Genomic DNA, 20,562 nt, shown 5'->3' with positions numbered 1-20,562 from the left:
CTTTGCTCATGGGAAAACCAAGTTAAATAAATTGCTCCAGGTCACCAAGTGAATCACAGAGCCAGAGGTGGAACCGTGTGAACCCTAGGGGCATCCAGGCGGCATGTGCCATGAACTTGGATGCTGCAACATCCCAAGAAGCCCTCCTACCGCACCTGGTGGCCATGCTGAGCTGCGGTGGTTGCTCTCCGGTGCTATGTCCGTTGCCAGCCAAGCACTGCTCTGGCTTACTCTCCTAGAGAAGGAGAAAAGAAAGAGTCACAGAAGTACCACAGAGAAGGGGCTTGCAGGCAGCTGGTGTTTTCCCATGGGCTTCCTTAATGCAGGATCCCTGAAGGTAGACCCTTCCCCAAGGACGCCCACCCTAGCCATCGCCCCAGGAGGCTCTGGCTGTGTTTATTTCAGTGGGTCCTGACCGCTCCTTTGCTAAGAAGTATACGATTAAACCAAGAAATATTTTTGACAGAAATGAGTCTGTTATCTGTGAGTGTTTGTGGCACCAAACCAAACTCCATCATCACTGTAGCTTATGCAAATGCTTGATCAAGGGCTGCTTGGATTCTGGGGGCCTTTCAAAATATTTTCTTGAAATTGCTGATAGAAATGCTTGAAAATATTTTCATACTATATTTTGTCTGGGGAAGATGTGAAAGCATTTTCTTCTTTTCCAAGATCACATACTCTTAATAGAAAATCCTCTGTTGGTGTACTGGAAAGAACCTTGGATTTCCAAGAGAACACCTGGGCCCAGTCTTGTCTCTCTTGCTTACAAACTTTGGGCAAGTCATTCAACTGTTCAGAACTTCGCTTCCTCATCTGTGAAACAGGGGTGATATTCTCCATCTCCTAACACTGCTATGAGGACTAAAGGAGACTCTGTGTCTGAAACACAAAGCTAGGCACGCAGCAGGCGAGGGAGGACGGAGATGGGCAATGGCCCTATGGACAGAAGAGACCAGAGAGAAATGCCAAGGGACCAGGGGTAAATGACTAAATCTCTTTCTCCGTGCTCGTTTCATCAGGAGATAGGTTAACAATTTCTACTACGGTCCTTTAATAAAGAAAATGAACAATACAAACAACATAATAGGGTGACTGTCTTAACATATGATTAGCATGAACTAATTTCAAATATCCTTTAGGTTTTTTAATAAGCACACAAATCATTGATATAATGTGTCCAGTTATGTTTTATCTATTATCATGTGACTTAGCCACCACTATTAGCAATTTCTTCTTAGGCTATTTCCCAAATATATATCTAACTGAAATAAGTATGTTTTAGATTTTTAAAGAAACACTTAATTTCATAATTGTTCCTTACTTTATAGCAGCACTCCACTTAATTCAAACTGGTGAGAATTTGGATATTCTACAAGAAGTCACTGAAATATACTTCCACCTTAAATTCTAGAACATTCTGCTCTCTAGTAAGAAAACTAGAGAGGCCCTTCATGCTTTACGGCCTCTAGTATAAAGCATACATATTTGCACTCATTTGTCTGTAGCCCTTGGAGATCAGTAAAACTGATAGGAAGACCTCAGATATGCTAACAGAAAACGTCAAAGAACAACTATATCTTGATAAAACTCTTCCAGCAAATGTTTTCCCTTTCAACTAATGGCATACATAGAGTTCATGGCAGTTTATGATTAAAATAACCAATCTGACTGTTGTCCCTGTGGCTTCTTCATACTACTTTCCGAGAGAAAGCAGCACACCCTCAACAAATGTTTGCTGAACCCCTACTCTGGGTCCAATATGGGGGCCAAGAACACCAAAGCAATCAGAGCCATACATGGTCTCTGCCTCATGGAGTTTTTGGGTCTAGACAGAAAGGAAAGGTTCATCACATAGTCACACTAGTGATTATATAATTATCAACTATGACAACATTTATGGAGGAAGAGTTCACAGGCAGAGGACAGCAGACCAGACTCACATGCAGAGAAAGGGCTACTGGATCTGCTAGTTAGCTAAGCGAAGCAGGGGAGAGGGGTCCACAGAATACTAGGTGATGAAAACAGCATGTGCAAAGCCCTCAGGGTAGAAGGTACCTCCAGCCATTGAAGCTAATGCACAGAGAGCAGAGGAAAACAGCAAAGATGAGATGAAAGAGGCAGGCAGGAGCTAGAACACACAAGCACTGTAGGTCGTGGTAAGGACACCAGCCTTCATTATAAGAGCCCTGGGGAACCACAGTAAGGCTTTAAGCAAGAAGCAACATAAATGGGAGCAGTCCCCTAAAGAGACCAATGCATCCGCAGTACAGAGAATGAAGCAGCAAGGGTGAGGATGGGTGCAAAGAGACCATCTGGAAGCACCTCTGGGAGAGATGACGGTAGTGCAGATTCGTGGGAGTGGAGCTGGAGAGACATGGACACGTCAGATAAGTATTTAAGATGGAAAACTGATAGGACCTAGTGTGGGAGTGAGGCTAAAAGCATGAATCTCACCCACGGATAGACAGTGGTGCCATTTTCTGACTATGGCCCCAGTGATGGAAGAACTCGCAAGAATCCCGTGAGTTCAACTCTGGAAGTGTTAAGTTTGAAATACCTTGAGGCATCCGCAGGACAATGTCTGCTTAGTTGGCTACTTGATAAATGGATGTGGAGTAGAAAAGAATGTCCGGTTTGGAGACAACAACGGAGTCATCGCATGGGCAGAAGGGAAAAGTAAGAAGTAAAAGGAGAAAAGGTGGCCTAACATGAGCTTTGAGGACCCTCCTAGAGGTGACTAAGCCAGAGCGGGAGCAGCCCGCCGGGAGGAGGAGGCCCAGGTGGACTTAGGGGCCTGGGAGCCAAGCGAAGCAAGTGCTTCAAGAAATAGGAGGAGAAGGCAACGAAGATCTTAAAGAAATCACAGGCACTCATAAGTAAGGCCAAAGCCATGGACCTTCAGACATTCCATTTCAGTGAAAGGACTCAGAGAATTAGTCAACTGCTATAAGTATATATACCTCATTAAAATTGTCCTCACAGGCAAGGCGTGGTGCCTCACGCCTGTAATGTCAATGCTTTCAGAGGCCTAGGCAGGCAGATCACTTGAGCCCAGGAGTTTGAGAACAGCCTGGGCAACATGGTGAAACCCAACTCCGCTAAAAATGCAAAACTTAGCCATGCGTGGTGGTGCACGCCTGTAATCCCAGCTATTCTAGAGGCTGAGATGGGAGGATTGCTTGAGCCCAGGAGGCAGAAGTTGCAGTGAGCTGAGATTGCACCACTGCACTCCAGCCTGGGTGACTGAGCGAGCCCATTTCAGAAAAAGAAAGGAGGGGAGAGGAGGGGAGGGGATGAGAGGGGAGGGGAGGGGAGAAAAAGAAAAAGAAAAAAAATTGTCTCCAGAAGCAGAAGGAAGATATTTAATTTCTTAAGAAACTGAATTTCCAAGGTGAATCCCTTCTTTTATAGATGACGAAATCTTACCATGAGGGAGTGACTTGACCACAGTCTCCTAACGGTTACAGAGCCAGGGGGTGACGCCTATGCTGCTGGCTCCTGACCTTCCTCTCCACCTTCCCCATGTTCCGCAAGCCCTAGCCCTACTTCATGGCAGAGCTGGCTCATGAAAACTCAGCACTAGGGCCTATGTTCATTTCTCTGATGTAACTACATGAAAACCAATCTCACTACACAAAATCAAAACTTGCTAAGTGTGAGCACTTCTTTGTCTTCTGGGCTTACCTCCTTGATCGTGGTGTTTCTTCCCCTCCATGAAAACCACCATCTTCCTCCCTTTTTGGGCATTTTATCCCTCATGATAGATTCCACAGTGGCCTGTTTTAAATGGATGGTAACATAAATAATGGAACAAAAAAAGATCAACTTAGCACATTCAAACCAAAAGAAACATACATGCAAATTAAAGTAAGATTTAAAAAAAAAAAAAATCAGAGAAAACACAACATACTATTTGTGGGTTAAAAATTTTAGAGAAGCAAAACCTAATGGCGTCCAAAATTACATGAAGGTAACTTAAGCATGAAGACTTAAGAAGATGTTAAAGGAATAAACAAACAACAAATAAAATACAACACAACAACAACAACAGAAAAAGAAAGCATTAGAAATCATTAGTGATTAGTAAGACTGGAAGTTTTCAAATTAAAGTGGCTAACTGGTTAAGATATTATTACTCTCAATATGATTATAAAATAAAATATGAAATGATTAATATGGGGTAGAGGATAAAACAGTTTTCAACAAAAGGTAAAACGCATAGGATTTTTACGAAGTGCAAATTTCTAAACATTTACATTAATAGGTACATCTGATTTAAAATCTCAAGTATTAAAAAGAGAATTCATACGTTTAACTTAGGCAAATGAGTTTAATGGGGAGATTAAACATGAATTGATAATTTTCTACGTTTTTTCCAAAGAACAAAATATCTATCTATCTTGAGGTTAATTCCAGGACCAAGGTAAAAGTCATGTAATGTCCCTTCCTCAATTTACAGAACTTTCAAGTAGCTGACACCTCAGCTAGTAACGAAAGAAAGATTTAAGCTGAAAGATTCAGTCTAACAGGGTGCAGGGAAACAGATAGGTAAGTAATTTACTATGTAGCTTAAAAGATCTCTATCTGACACAAAAGAAAACCCAACTGCAGTAAAACACAAACCACTCACATCCAGTTCATAAATAGGACAATTCATAGAGCTGTCAATGACCTATTTCCCCTAAACCTACTCATAAATGTAACAAAACCACAATTTAAAAAAAAAAAAAGCAAGCAAGCCAAAGAAAGGAAAAAAACAAACAAGAGTATTTTCAGTCCTTCACAACTTGTTCTAATGTTCATTTGAAAAACAAACAAAGATAGCCTAGAAAATTCTCAGGCAGAAGAGTAGTAAGTAGAACAAGCACTACTGGATATTAAAATATACCTAAATATACTAAAAGAATGCAGTGCTGGTATACAAGGACACATATCACAGGAACAGAAAACAAAAGTCCAGAAATAAATCTAAATTCACAGAGAAATGTAACAGAAGGTGAAGTTGTAAGTGCCTCTGAGTGGAGGATAGGGTTAGTTAACACACAGTCCTGGGATAATTCAGTAGCCATGTCAGACCCTGGAGGATAGGGTTAGTTAATACACGGTCCTGGGATAATTCAGTAGCCATGTCAGATCCTGTGAGCAGCTCACCTGCCTCCCCTTTCTTGCTGACAGATCTGAAACTGTTCAAGAATCAGGATGCAATGCATGTGGAGAAGGCTGGCTCAACTCCAGAGGATGCACCTCAATGGCTGAAGCCATTCACTGTCATTTCATTGCTTTGCCAAGAACTGCTTTAGAGGCAATCATGCGACCAACTTTGGCCAATGAAATACGAGCGAGCTGCCCCACCCTCCCGTTTCAGATGTGGCGGTATGAGGAAATGATCTGTAGGGCAGTCATCTTGTGACCATCAAGGAAAAGCTGAGAAAATCACAAAGAAGCTAACCCAAATTCATCCAGCCTGAAACTGTCAACCTCCAAGATCCTTGTCATATGAGATTATTACTTAAGCCATTTTAGTCATTCTGTTTCCTAAAACAAAAAGCATCTTCACCAATTCAAGAATTTCCTAGGAAAAAAAAAAAACTGGTTTGGTTCCCAATACCTCCCTCATTAAGCTCAAAATAAAATCTAGATGGATGAAAGATTTTAAAATCTTTCAAAATTTCCAAAACTTGTAAAAATACACCCCATATACAAGAAAGCACAAAAAGAAAATATAAGGCCTATCTTCACAAGTTTTGGAAATGGGGAAGCAGGGCCATTTTAATTATGATACAAAACCCAACAGCCATAAAAGATAAGATGGGCAAATTCTACATTTAAAAATAATGTCTATATTAGAGAAATGCCATATATAGAGTCAAAAGTTACTGACTTGTAAAAAGATTTAGCATGCATATCACAAGAACTAATTTAAGTTTCAGAGCCCATGTGGATTTCTTTTTCAGTGAATAAATAAAGCCTTTAGCTATATTGCTATTGCAATGGGCTTTTTTCTTACGGATTTGTAAATGTTGAGAACAGTGACATAAAAATGTGTCCCAGGCCATGGATACCATGGCAGGGACAAAATAAAAACCACTCTGGAGAACATGCCCTCAGCCCAGTCCACAAAGGTACCCACAGATAAAGCACCATCCAACATGAGATTGCAGTCCTCAAAACACAACGCATGCACACACACACACACAGACACACACACGTACACATGTGCACATACACACACGCACACACCTGCACAAGTATGCACACATACACACATCCACACACACGTGTGCACATGCTCACATGCAAATGCACACACATGCACATATGCACACACGCACATGCACACACACTGACACATAGGCACAGGCACACACACACATACGCAAACCCAGGAAGAAGCAAGCCTAGACTCAACAAAGTCCGATTAGACCTTCAAGAATCTCAAGTGTTAGAACTGGCTGACCGACTGCAACATCCTAAGGCACACAAAAGCTTGCTAAGCACACAAAGGATACAAACAAGTCTAAGGCAGTCTCTGCAGCAAAAAACGTATAATCTAGTAGGAAGATCTATCATTGAAAATTAACAATTCCCGGCTGACTGTCTGGTGAATTGTTTTGGGGAGGATGAGAACACTGCAGGCTGGCAGGTGGTGTGGCTGCCCTCCTACCTCTTCCCTGCGGCCACTTACCTACTCTCCCCTGTAGACTGGGAGCTGCCCAGGCCCTGTACTGGCTCCAGCCTCAGAGAATCAGGCATGGGGCCGGCTTCCTGGCTGAGCAGCACCTGACACTGGCACGGACACCTGCGCCTGACCTCGATGCCTGCTCCACCCCTTCCAGGGTGACACTCATCTCCCTTTGTCCTCACTGGGCTCTGAGGTCCTGGCACCCGTCTGCTCAGCCTCCACCTGTGCCCCTTGCACGGCAGATATTGAGAAAGGAATCTTTGGTCCATGATTGGCAGGTTTTGCCTCGATAAGGAGGAGGGGGAACCACGTGCACGGTGCAAGAGAGAGATCTGAAACTCCTGGCCTGTATGCTCATGAACTTCAAAACAGCACAGTGGAATTAACTCTGTGGTTTCCACAATAAAAGTGAAATTCCAATCACCCAGATTAAGCTATTCATCATTTCTAGCATCCCCTTTTCTTTCTCATGTTAAAGCTCACCTTTGGCAAAGGTTTCTGGAAGGCCTGCATTGCCAGGAGGAGGGGTGCTGCTGTTGTCCAATTATAGTATCTAACACAAAACAATGAAATAGATGTCAAAAAACCGAGGCTCAGACTGAAAACCTTTCCAATGTCATATAAAGTAGTCAAGGAAAGCTCAGGACCCCAGCGAGGTCCTTAAAGAGCTCAATACTCTTGCTAGCCCCCTCCTCTCCCCCAGGCAGAGGCTCCCGTCCACCTCACCCCGGCCGCTAGTGAGGGCCCAGCAGCAGCCGTGCCAGCAGGGCGGACAGTTGGACATGCCAGCAGCCCAAATCCCACAGTACAGCTGGGGCACCAAACCACAATGTGCTTGGGGTATTTCTTGCCACATGTTAAGGAAAAGGCAACTAGGTGTAAAACGTCCATGGCTTAAGGGAGAAAAGCTTGCTAACAGTCTGTAAAAATAACTGTACATCCCTTGCCCTCAGATAATGAAGTTTTCTTTTTTTTTTTTTTTTGTGAGATGGAGTCTCGCTCTGTCACCCAGGCTGAAGTGCAGTGGCTTCATCTCGGCTCACTGCAAGCTCCACCTTCCGGGTTCAGGCCATTCTCCTGCCTCAGCCTCCCAAGTAGCTGGAACTACAGGTGCCTGCCACCATGCCCAGCTGATTTTTTGTATTTTTTTTAGTAGAGACAGGGTTTCACCGTGTTAGCCAGGATGGTCTCGATCTCCTGACCTCGTGATAAGCCCGCCTCGGCCTCCCAAAGTGCTGGGATTACAGGTGTGAGCCACTGCGACCGGCCGATAATGAAGCTTTTCAAAAGGGTAGAGATGTAGGCTACTCTGATATACCCATGTACTGCAAAGTGTGACTATTCCCATTCAATAAGAACATCGAGCTGGGTGTAGTGGCTCACACCTGAAATCCCAGCACTTTGGGAGGCCAAGGTGGGAGGATCTCTTAAGCTCACAAGTTCAAGGCTACAGTGAGCTACAACTGCACACAGCCTGGGAGACAGAGCTACACCTAGTCTCAAAAAAAAGAAAAAAGAAAAAGAAAAACTAGTAGAGATGAATACTAAAACTCACAGGACTGAGGGCTATCGGAACCTATCAGCTGTACTGACAGTTCTATGGATACGGAACTCTGACCACAGTGAAGGCATAATAAAGCAATGTAGCAAAGTCTTGATTTTATATATTTCTAAGGCTTAATGTCTAGGTCTATTTGAAAACATGAAACAGAAACAGTATCATGCTACCGCCAAAGTGACTTTCGAGAGGTACTTACTTACTCCCAATCTTTACCACGAGATTGGGGTCATCGATAATAGCAGGGTTGTCCACAAACTGTTGATACGACACAGCTTGCTCCAGGAATGCATCTGTGACAGCAATTGTAGAGGATCAGGGAAAAAGAAAAAGACAGATCAGCTCAAAATTAGGCCTACCTTTCATTCGCTCACTCACAAGTGGTTTCTGAGAGTTTGTGCATTCCAATTGTGCAGACAATCCTATAAAATGTATTTGTAAAGGCCGTGCCATTTTATCTGGAGGGCGGTGTCTGCGCAGCAATGCAGGGAGGCCAGGGCAAGTCTGAGGATGCCGGGGGATGTGTACCTTAGTTGGGGCACATACGTTCACACAGGGAGTAGGGGTGAAAACAGCATGCACGTGCATCTGCACAGGTAGAGTCATAGCTACACATGGCACAGAGGCCAGGCTCCCTTGGCTGAAGTCATGATTATTGGGCTGACCCTGGGCAAGCGGTTCACCTCCCAGCCCCCAGCTCCCTCCTCTAGCATGGGGATAATAACCACATCTGCTTCCTAGGGTGGTCATGGGGACTGATAAGGTCGTGAACAGGAAGCACAGGGCCCTTTCGAAAATGGGGCCGCCTCCACCACAATCGGAAGCAGGAATGGCACTGTTCTCACCGCGCTGGGGCAGCCGCACCCAGATCAGAGCAGAGGAGAAGGTGGCAGGGTCAGGAGGGCCAGACCTCGGCCCTGGACGCTCTCAGTTCTTTGACCGGCTCTGGCAGCTGGGCTGTACCTTGAGCCTTGACCGTGGTTCTGACCATCTCCCTGGCCCGGAGCCACACCTGCTCCTTCCCTGGGAGCTTCTATTTACCCTGAACCAAACCGAAACCCAGCAGACATCAGACACTAAGAATCTCCTCTGTCCAGGAAAAGAGTCACTGGGTCATGATGCCAGCCCGATTGGCCTCGACATGTACCCTCAGAGCCCTCATCAGGACCTCCAGGGACTCTCCTGGGGTCTCCTGACTGTGACAATCTGGCCTCACCTGTAAGGACTGGACACTCGCAGATCCTGCCCCACGAGATAACACTCAGATAACGGCGGCCGGCCTCGTCAGTGCTGCCACCCCATGCCCCCAGCTCATGTGTATCACGGAGGGAACACCTAGGGGACTCAATGGGACACTGGTCTCCTCACGCCAGTGTCCAGAGTGTGCTCACCCCCCATGACCTCAGAAACACAGTGGGGCTGGGCATTAATGCGTGGCCCTGGGAAAACTGAGTGAATGAACAGAGCTGGCGGGACCCAGCACACAATCTTGTTTCCGCTCTCAAAGGAATGGCTGGCAAAGGCGTGAGAACAAAAAGGCCTCAATCTTTGTGGAAGAAGAAATTCCCAAAGCCTTGAAGGGACCAGGGCGGAGGCAGGAGTCTCAGATGGCAGCCCTGGGTGGAAGGGGAGATGCGGGTGGCTCCTGAGACGTAGAGGGAAGAAGTATACAGCCTGGGCCCCTTCCCTGCTAGAAATACCACGAGGGGATGGAAAAGAGGAAGTAGTGGGGGAGGGGGCGGGAGGAGTGCAGGGTGACTGTGTCTAGTTCCCGCGTCCATCAGCTGATAACTGCTGACTACGCCCTGCTGTGGGGCTTGGGCACACCCTGCCATGGAATGTCAGGAGGCCCTGGCAGGGCATTGCTATGAATGTGGCAGTGCTATGAATGAATCACCTAAGCCCACCCTATTAACGCCCTTTGAATCCAGCTGGGAAAAGTTCCTAGCCCTCCTCTGACCAACTCAGACCTCCCTGCTCCAAGGTGCCGGCACACGTCTCTCCCGCTGCCAACGCCCTCTAATTTAATTAGACTGACACCCCCCTCTAGCCTGCAGGCTTCTGGAGGCCGTCCCTGCAGTGCTCGCCTGGGACACAGGGGACACATAGTGATGGCCTGAGCCATGTGTGACCCACAGAACTCTGAGGCCGGCTAACTGCAAGCTAGAAACATCGGGGTTACGAGTTCGGTGCTATCATTTGTGCTCTCATTAACCGCAACCAAGGGAAAAGCCGCCTTGACACGCACTCCTTGGAGAAGCCTAAGCCTCTGGGCCTTCTGACCGGCGGCCACCAGAGGGCGCCCGCGCGAGGCCCGCGGTACCTTTCGTGATCTCCCGGTGGTCGCTGAGGCCCCCGCAGAGGGAGATGGCGATGGAAGGGAGGTCCCTTAGCCCGTCCGAGGTGCTCTCCACGCCACTGTCCACGCCTGAGCTGCCCACAGACTGCGGGGACTGGTTGGCCGACCGGGCTCCGTTGTCGCTGGCATGTTTTGCGAGTCCGGAAGGGTCTCCGCTGGAAGGAGGAAAAGCGGCAGAGACCGGCTGAGGACTGTCCCAGTCCAGGGTCCCACATCGCCATCCAGTGATGCTCTGGCGCGCGGCCACCCTCAGAGCTGCAGACGGCTGCATCTCAGCACAGATGTTTATTAAAGCACCACGACAAGGAACGAGACATTTAAATGCCTTAGCTTAGGGGACAAAAGCATTATTTCTCAGCCAGCTGCATCTCCCTGTATCCCCCTAAAATACACTGAAGAAGTAAGCTGTCCTCCCTGTTCCCTGCCCTTCCCCTCCAGGTGCCAGCCCTGCCCTAGATCGCAGGCGGACTGCGGGTGGGTCCCCAGGATCACGGGAGACCCTCCTGGGAGAAGAAAGGGCTGCACAACTGTCACTTATTGGGCTGTGGACCATGACCACTGTGGACAACATGACCTCAGGCTTCAGAGGGAGGGCAGTCTGGTGCCTGCGCCCCTGTCCCGAGGTGGGGACGCTGCCCAGTGCCCACACCCTATGTCCATAGAGAGAGCAGGCGCATTTCACAAGGCAATGGGAGCCTCCTGCTGCCTCTCTTTTTTTTTTTTTTTTTTTTGAGATGGAGTCTCACTCTGTGGCCCAGGCTGGCATGTAGTGGCATGATCTCGGCTCACTGCAACCTCTGCCTCCTGGGTTCAAGCAATCCTCCTGCCTCAGCCTCCCAAGTAGCTGGGATTACAGGTGCATGCCAGAAAACCCAGCCAATTTTTGTATTTTCAATAGAGACGAGGATTCACCATGTTGGCCAGGGTGGTCTCAAACTCCTGACCTCAAGTGATCCACCCACCTCAGCCTCCCAAAGTGCTGAGATTACAGGCGTGAGCCACCACGCCTGGCTGGCTTGCACACTTTCTAATCAAACATAAGGGAAAACTGGGCTCACACAGAATGATATTCAGATTATCGAAAATGATGTGAGGAATTAAGAGGAATTTTACTTTTTGGGGAAATACAGGGCCGCCACTTCAGGATCCATGTCTGTGAGGTCATCCAGGTAGACGCCGTCAGCACCAAGATGTCGGCTTCGTTTATCTAAAGAGGGCGAATGGCTCAAGTTAGAAAACCACTCTTCTAGAAATGACCTCATGGCCTTGTATCTATAGAAACAGCATTTAAACACTATGTGCAGATGTGCTCCCAGGTACTCAAACTTCCTAAGAACCACAGTAGTTCCAAATGTGTTCTGTTTTGTCTGGTAAAACTGAATGGCAAGAGTTTTTTAGACAAATACTTTGAGGTTTGGGAACAGCACCGTTGAGGGTGAGAAGCTGGTTTTGATGGACTTCTTCCATGATGATGCTGGAGAAAGAGTGGATTGAAGTCACTCTTGTAGGTACCGAGGCCCCTCACTGGAGGCCACAGCCTGTGCTTTTCCCACTGGAAAATGGTGGGCAGTACAACATGACTGTAGACCACCAAGGTCCACAAACCAGGGCTGTCATCCACCATCGTGTGGCCTGGATCAAGTTAGTTAACTTTGCTGAGCCTCATTCCTCCCCTGTAAAGTGCCTGAAGTATACTGAGCACTCAATGCATTGAGGCTGTTACCATTTTCATTACACTTATTATGAAATGATAAAAGCTTTCATTAGGCACTTCCCCATCAATACCCCGAGGCAAAGCATCCGACCCTGTGCATTGTCAGACACTGGGCATGATGACTTCAAATGTCCTCTTTACTTCTGGCAGAGAATGATGTAATTGGTCCATACAATTCTAGAACACCACACAAAGCTGCTGGGTGGATGGAGATCAGGCCTGGCATCGTTGATACTGACACACAGCCAGGAGTGCATTAAAGCAATGCAGAGTGCCACTGTGTGCCAACCACTATGCCAAGTGCCGAGGAGAGAAAGGTAAGTTAGATAGTAAAGACTCTTGATCTCAGACTATGGGGGAGTTGGGCAAAAATAAATCAATAAAATAATGATCATTTGAAATCATGATAAATGGTATGCAGAAATTACAGTGGGTAAGGGGTTGGAAAGCAACACAGGTCAAGAAGAGAGGTGGCCAGGATTAACCTAATAATCAGCTTTATTAAAGTCACATTTATGGGTCCCATGGTGTGCTGAAAAGGACTTAACTCTCCCAGGTCTCAGCAGCCCCGGTGTGTAAAATGAGGAAGTTTCCTACATGATCCTCAAGGCCTCCTTCATGTCTGATTTCCTATGACTAAATTCTGATAATTAAAAGATTCCTCCGAAGAGCACAGACTGAACATGATCATTGTCATAGTTCAGTTTCTACCTCAGTTTCCTTGGAACTTTGGAAAGGACCTGTCATTTGTAGAGTGAGCACAAACTATGAACAGGAAGACAGCTGGGGAGCCCCAACCTTCATACCTTTTTTCCTAGAAGGAGAATCCGTCTTGTTTGCTGTCTGGACTACACTGGCAGACGGGGGTTTGAGCTCCTCGATCATGGGCAAGAGTGGTGCTGCTGCTCCTAAGGTCTCCAGGTCTTCTTCATTCACAAACTGCATTTCTGTCTGAGGCTTGTTCTGGTCCAAAAGCGCTCCCCCGACCAGAGTTGGCGATTGGTCACTAAAAGTGTCTGAAGATTCGCTGTGAATGGCCTGAAAGTGACTTTTATCACAAATTTTTCTAGTGCTCAATGGGCTGGACTCTTTCATCTTGTGTGGAGAAGAAGACTAGAGCAAAGAGGAGAGAGGGACAGAGAGAGAAAGAGAAGGTCAGCACAGAGGCAACCAGGAAAACTGGACAGAGAACAAGAAGTAATCAAAAGTAGGCAAGGACTTTTAAGCCTCAGGAATCACCTGGTGATTTCTATACCTGCCAAAAAGTCCGGAAACCAAGAATATTAGGTCCAAAGCAAATGAACTTTCCTGTAAAACATCAACTGCCAAAGAGAAGTGAGATTAGCAATGCCAACAGGCAGGGGCACCCTAAATGCTCACTGTTAGATGACAAGTCTATTCACACATACTGGGATTCTCTGTGGCCATGAGAATAAATGAATTACAGCTACACCAACAACATGAATGAATCTTGCAAAACTAATCTCTGCTGTTAAGATCAAGTTTACCCTTGCAGGGAGCAGAGGGGTCAGTCTGAGCAGTGACCGCAAAGAGTGGGGGTCTCCACGCTGCTGGTCATGCTCTGCTTCTCGGTCTGAGTGCACGTTGCACAGATCTGTTCCTGCTGTGAAAATGTATTGAGCTATACATTTACAATCTGTATTTTTCTGTATGTATATTTCAATGAAGTTTACTCCCAACACATGAGTGAATAAGTCAAGATTTGGTGATGGTTGGTTCACATGAGTGAGAAATTAGCATTTCTGATTCTACCGCAAGAGGGATTTCCAGTTACAGAAAAGATTTATTCAAACAAAACCCAAAATGCAATTCATGGGCTAAAAAGAGGGGAGAAAGTATTCACTTCTCTATCTGATCAAACAGCTTCAATGGAAAATGAAAACAATGCTAACAGAAAATCTGCGGTTACAACTATTTTGCCCGAAGAAGTGATGGATTTGCACTTCCATGCTGTTTCTCCAGCAACTAATGACATCAACTTGCAAAGAGAGTTGGCTGGGTCAGCAGCATAGCTTGGACAGGGAAATCAGCATTTTCTGTGAAATCTAAATATAACCTAGAAAGGAAATGGATCCACAACTTTGGCCTCAACAGACTACTCTCCAAAAAGCTGCCCATCTTGACTCTTTATAAGGAATGTTTTCAATAGTCATTCACTCACTCACTGACTCACTCACTCACTCATTCATTCATATCACCAACACTTATTGGGGATGCAAGAGGCTATAGCATCTTCTAAGGACCTTACAATATTTTTTAAAGCTTGTGATAGAATAACATAATTCAAGATGTTTATAATACATTAGCATACCAAGTAAAATTTCTTGAAAGAAAAGACTGTGTTCATTTCATGTTTTTAAAAACATATTTGCTGAACCAATTATGTACCTACATGTAAACCCACTGCATTTCCAAGACAGGGAAACTGGGGCTCAGCGTGCATGTGGCACAGCCAAGGAGAAAGAATGCAAATATTCAGAGGGCCTACAGGTGCCAGATACTTCACATACCTACATTAGCTCTTCTAACCTCCCAACAATTCTGTCATTTTCTCACAATTTTACAGATGAAGACACTGAGGTTCAGGGAAGTCTACTCATTTGCCCAAGGTCACCTTTCTAGCAAGTAGTGGAGTGAGGGCTCAAACCCAGAATAACTTGCTGCCTCCCAGGCCCTCATTCTCTCTGCTACACTCAGCTACTTCTCTATGTATTTTGGAGATATCCATACGGTCAAATTCAGGGTCCCACCAACAATGAGGGCCCAGAAATACTTACTACTTGATGAATCAAAACCTTAAGGTTTTCTGACTTTGTTTATCTATCAGGCTGAAATCTTTCATTTCTGTTCTATTAGCCTTTCCCTCTCCCAGGGCTCTCCCAGGTGTCTCTCTCTGTGAGGGACACAGGAACATGTGGATTCCAGTTCTCACAACTCAGCTTCTCTTTCAATGGGCCAAGAGTCCACATCGCTCTCCCTGTGGCTTTGCTCCAGTCATCACTGACCTAGCAGAATCAAGAGCTGGAAGCTACTTTTGTTTATAGTTTCAAGACAGCAAGATTGTGTGTAAGTTGTATTTCTTTAATTTAATTTGCATTTAGCTGTGATAGAAAATGTGGATCCTGGCTAGGCACGGCAGCTCACGCCTATAATCCCAGCACTTTGGGAAGCCAAGGCGGGTGGGTCACTTGAGGTCAGCAGTTCAAGACCAACCTGGCCAACATGGTGAAACCCCGTCTCTACTAAAAATACAAAAATCAGTGAGGCGTGGTGGCACGCGCCTGTAATCCCAGCTACTCTGGAGGCTGAGGGAGGAGAATCGCTTGAACCCGGGAGGCAGAGGTTGCAGTGAGCCAAGATAGAGTCATTGTCCTCCAGCCTGGGTGACAGAGTGAGACTCTTGTTTCAAAAAAAAAAAGTAAATCCTAAGAGGAATCCCATAGGTTTAAAATCTACAAAAGCAATGAGACCTCTATAATGTTGGTAATGTGGAAGAAAGTAATTCCAACATTCAAGGCTAATCCTTAATATATTTTGGTTTACCTCTGGCTCCTGGTAGCTGTGTTTCTTGGCTATGCTATGATACTAATTCCATGTCATTTAAGCTAAGTTAGAAATCTTCGGTCCGGGGCAGAATTGAAGAGATGCTCACCTTAGCAGCCTGCGGCAGCTCTCCCCACAGCCAGAGCATTTCTAGGTTCTTCTGCCCCGTCCTGTCCGTGGACTTGCTGACCAATTCTGAATCACTTTTAGGTGTTGAAGGTCGGGAACCGGAAGGACTTAAGAAAACACAAAGCGAAAATTAAGGTGGGAAAAGAAACTTTTGTAAATGTTTTGGGCCCAGCTCCATGGCTCAAATAGTCCGGAAAATGCACCCCCAGCTGTCGTTCGCCCGGAGCAGAGCCTCATGACAAATCCCTCCTCCGGCCACTAGGGGGCAGTGCAGCGCGTCCTGTGGAAGGCGCTCCCCGTGGGTCGGTCGCCCGCCCCACCCTGCCGCCTGCTGCACCGCGGAGAAGGGCATGTTTTACAAAAGAAAGAGATGGAAAGAGAAAGGGAAAAATAGTCTGTTCTTACCTCAAAAAGACCACCCTTCCCCACCCCACTCTGCACTCGCATCTCCTGCATTTGGCTTCCAAACCAAGTTCCTCTGCTGTCAGAGGGCTGCAAAAGGGTCTTGGTTGGCTCGGGCAGGCACTCATTAGAGTCTATATTTTAAATATTTATAATCTGCACTGGCCTCGGAAACAGGGAATTATATCATATGCCAGTTTTACCAAAGATGCTGGATGCCACAAATAAACTCGATAATGTTGGGCAGGAGCCTCCAAGTTGAAATTTTCTAAGATCTTATGTCTTCCAGGAATATCTGACAAGGGACTCACCAACTGGCTGAGGCTCACTCAGTAACCACCTCCATGTTTCCTGAATTTTTACTCTGAAGACCCAAATGAGGTCTTACTTCTGCCCAGCCAAAGTAACCATCCAAAAGTCACTAACTTATCCACAAGATCCTCACGGTATTCTAAACAACTTAGAGAAATATTATTTACAGCAGCAACTCTTGTAATTATTTATTGCCGCATAATAACATGGTTAATTATTGCTTATTTTCCCGCATCATTTCCTCTAGAGGAAGACCGCAGAGTTTTCAGACAAAGTAGGAAATAAAGCTTTGCAGTTTCCCTTGCCATCTTCTTTCCCAGACCTTATCTATTCTTCGGACTGATGCTCCTGGTCTCATTGATCTTTGAGTTAGAGTTCAACTCCAATTGAATACAACTTTCCTGTCAATACAAGGTGAGTTCATGATGATCCATAACTTGTATCCAACAAACAGGGACCCTATGGGCTAAACTGATCCTGAATCTCTTTGCTCAAGCTGCAGAGAGTAGCTAGACCAAGCGCCCCCTCTCTCATCTCACACGGAGAGGCAGAGGGTGGTCCCTGCTCCCTTGGTGTCCCTGACTCCCAGCCCTTCTAACGACATGCTGCCACGAGGTAGCCTGTGCGCTCTCTTTCTCCTGCCTGGGGAGAGGAGGCTCCTGACATCACACTAGGAGAGCTTCTGCAACGGGACACCCTGCTCCCGACAGACACACATTTCTGCCCTTTAAGGAGCAGTCCTACGAGAAGGCACGTGGGGTCCCCACACATCCATGTGGGAAAACCTCGCGGCCTTTCAACCTCCTTGCTCCTCCAGTTCTACAACTGGACTTCTCCAAAGAGACAACGCTTTTTTGGCACTGAAGCATCTACAGTCACATGTTCAGTATCACTGCAATGGGAAAAGCGCAGGCTGTGGCCTCCAGCGAGGGGCCTTGGTACCTACAAGTTTGACCTGAATCCACTCCTTCTCCAGCATCATCATGGAGGAAGTCCACTGAAACCGGCTTCTCACCCTCAATGGTGCTGTGCCCAAACCTCAAAGTATTTGTCTAAAAAGCTCTTGCCACTGTTTTACCATACAAAATAGAACATATTTGGCTGTAAGTTCTTTGGAGCAATAAATTATCTCACTGCCACTAAATGAAATAAAGTCCTTTAGACAAAGCTTGCTCTGAGCAGGGGTTGGCAAACATTTTCTGTAAAGAGCCCAGTGGCAGATACGCCGGGGCCCACTGCCAAGTGGGATTTACCAGAAAGATGACTCCAAAGTGCTCTGTCATCAAATATTATTATTTTAAGATCAAGGGGTTGTTCAAAAAAGTAAGCTTACAAGGTCGAGACTGATGTTCATAAATAAGGTATTTATTAGCCTTATCAAAGTTTTCAGTATTTTTGCCAGTCCCAATAAGGCTAATTAGTTATAACTGTTTACGACTTTGTCTTCCTCATTTTAAACAGACTTTTCTTCTGCAAATGTAGCCTCTGAATGAAGTACATCCTGAGGTCTGGTTCTTTAATCAAAAAGAAAAAAAGGTTTTCCCATGTACAGATTAATCGTAGCTTCATTTGCTAAGGGCTTATAAAGTAAACCATGTAAGTCCATAAAGTAGGTAGGTCAAAACTGAGGGAATGAAGGCAGAAATCTGAGATGACTGCATCGAATGAACACACCACCCTGTGATCCTCAGCCTGAGACCCAGCCCATTCTCCAAGATTCTGTTCTAGAAATGCTGTGGAAAGTGTCTGACTCCATTATTCAGACAGCCCAATAAACTGCTTAAATGGTTATAATAAATTCAAGTGGTATTCCCAAAATATCTTGTAAACTTATTTGTCAAACAACCCTAGACAGAAAACAGAAGATCATATTCCCAAACTATATTTCATTATTCTCATTTTCAAAGCACTCCACAGAATTAGGTAAAATTATTTGCTTAACCATCATTTCCAGAGAGTCAAATTTAGGAATTAAAAAAAAAAAAATCTGATCATCTACAAATGCTTGTAATGAAAGGAAGAGAGTAATCTATAGACATATTGTTTCATAAGTAATTTGGTTAGTGAAATCGATTTGTAGGAGTTAGATCAAAATTTTCACTTCATATAATCTACACGTATTTTCTTCATAAGTAATTTGGTTAATGGTAAAATACACTTACAATAAGAGTTAGATCAAATTTTTCATTATTGAATACATCCCAATGGGGAAAGTAACTCCTCTACCTTTCCGGAGGATGGAACAGGGAAGACTGTGGAGGGCAAGAACTAGACAGACCTCCCTCGGCCGCATCTGCAAGATGAGGGGCAGTCCTTTTGCAATCTACCAGGCTACTGGATACCACCACGTGATACACATTAAAAGAAAGACAAAATCAGAGGTCAATTACATCAAGTAAGATTATATAAAGTATATTATATAAAGATTATATATAAGATTATATCAAGTATTTGACTACTCTCAACAATGACATTTTTAAGAAAATAAAGCAACTCAGGCATCTGATAACGGCAGAGCACTGGATATTGAAATTGCTAAGAAACCAGGGTGAATTTTCTGAGACACAAAAACAGGAAACTGCCAAATGACCTATTTCACTTTCTGTTTCACCCACATGTAGGAGTGATCGTCTCTGGTCACACTTTGGTGCTGAATCAAACTACAAAATCCAAAAATCTGATCGTGTGTGCTGTCAACTGTCTCTTTACAGAAAATACCTAATTCCAAGTGTGGAAATGTAACTATTTATCCTAATTTGTCATTCCATTTGGTGACGGTCCAAGCTACATAACCTGACTCAGTCATTGTGCTGCATTCGTGAGGCAAAACGTTACAGATGTTTGGAGCATTAAACATGCTCAGAGTTGCGTTTAAAGTGTTTCTTTTAAATCCTTAAAATTAACCTACAGTGCTTGAACCGAGTTTTCAATCCATTATTGGGTTCTAAATATTCTACGTTATTTTCCTCCTACACCACTATTTTTCCCTCCACTATTTTATCTCCACACACCTAGAGAAAGAATGAGAATCTAGAAAGGTCTTATATCTGCACTGTCCGTTATAATAAACCACCAGCTACAGGTGGCTCCTGAGCACTTGAAATGTGGCTGGTCCAAATTGGGATGTTCTGCACATGTCAAATACAGAATGGAGTTTAAAGACTTGGTATGAAAACAGAAATGTGATGTATCTCATTAATAATTCTTTAAAATTGATTGCTTGTTGAAATGATATTTTGGAAATATTGTGGTCAAATGAAATATAGCTTTAAAATTAATTTCATCTTTTTTTAACTTTTTAAAAATAGGGCTACTGGAAATCTTAAAATTACATGTGGAGCTAGTTATTATGTTTCTATTGAACAGGGCTAGGCTCTGACGCAGGCCGACCTCCATGCAGGGACTTTGTCACAGGCCTCAGCTTCAGCCTGCTGGACTAGCCTTCGACATCAGTATTGGCTGGAAACCAGACATGGGACGTATCTATTTTCTCTCCAGCCTCCATGTCAGCACACACTGGCGACTGCTGCTTGCTAATGCACAAGGTTACCCTGATCAAACTGGAACCGGGGTAGCGTTTTGATAAGACTGGCTTTAGGCAGGAACCCAGAGTTTCTAAGAGCTCGCACACTTCTACTTCAGATTCCAGAAGTGAATCTAAAGCATGAGGTGTACGAATAATCCAAGGATGTCACTGGCATTTAGACCAGCGTTTCTCGGTCTCTTTTTCATTATCACCACACCCCCGAGCATTCTGAGAAATTCATAGCCCAGCTCCACCCACCACGAGATTTGAATGCTATGGCCCCTTAGAGACCACAAACCATTATAATGTCTAC

The 20,562-nt window shown here is 45.1% G+C and overlaps 1 protein-coding gene across 14 annotated transcripts in view; it reads right to left on the bottom strand.

The window, feature by feature from the left end:
* Positions 1-20,562, bottom strand: part of LOC105486474 (lipin 1) — a 142,538-nt gene that overhangs the window by 31,896 nt on the left and 90,080 nt on the right. For 6 of the 14 annotated variants that reach the window (XM_071076247.1, XM_071076248.1, XM_071076252.1 and 3 more), the window contains 10 exons: positions 18,950-19,057; positions 15,990-16,116; positions 13,123-13,429; positions 11,716-11,809; positions 10,567-10,757; positions 8,443-8,536; positions 7,169-7,238; positions 3,914-3,991; positions 3,688-3,780; positions 156-235 (listed from right to left, as the gene is read on the bottom strand). In XM_071076247.1, the coding sequence (XP_070932348.1) occupies positions 156-235; positions 3,688-3,780; positions 3,914-3,991; positions 7,169-7,238; positions 8,443-8,536; positions 10,567-10,757; positions 11,716-11,809; positions 13,123-13,429; positions 15,990-16,116; positions 18,950-19,057 (1,242 nt within the window). The remainder of the gene's footprint in view (positions 1-155; positions 236-3,687; positions 3,781-3,913; positions 3,992-7,168; positions 7,239-8,442; positions 8,537-10,566; positions 10,758-11,715; positions 11,810-13,122; positions 13,430-15,989; positions 16,117-18,949; positions 19,058-20,562) is intronic. The other 8 variants (XM_011749335.2, XM_071076249.1, XM_071076250.1 and 5 more) reach the window with 5 other exon arrangements.

This window comes from Macaca nemestrina, chromosome 13 (genome assembly GCF_043159975.1).
Source record: "Macaca nemestrina isolate mMacNem1 chromosome 13, mMacNem.hap1, whole genome shotgun sequence".
NCBI lineage: Eukaryota > Metazoa > Chordata > Mammalia > Primates > Cercopithecidae > Macaca > Macaca nemestrina.
This window is presented reverse-complemented; position numbering and strand designations above follow the sequence as displayed.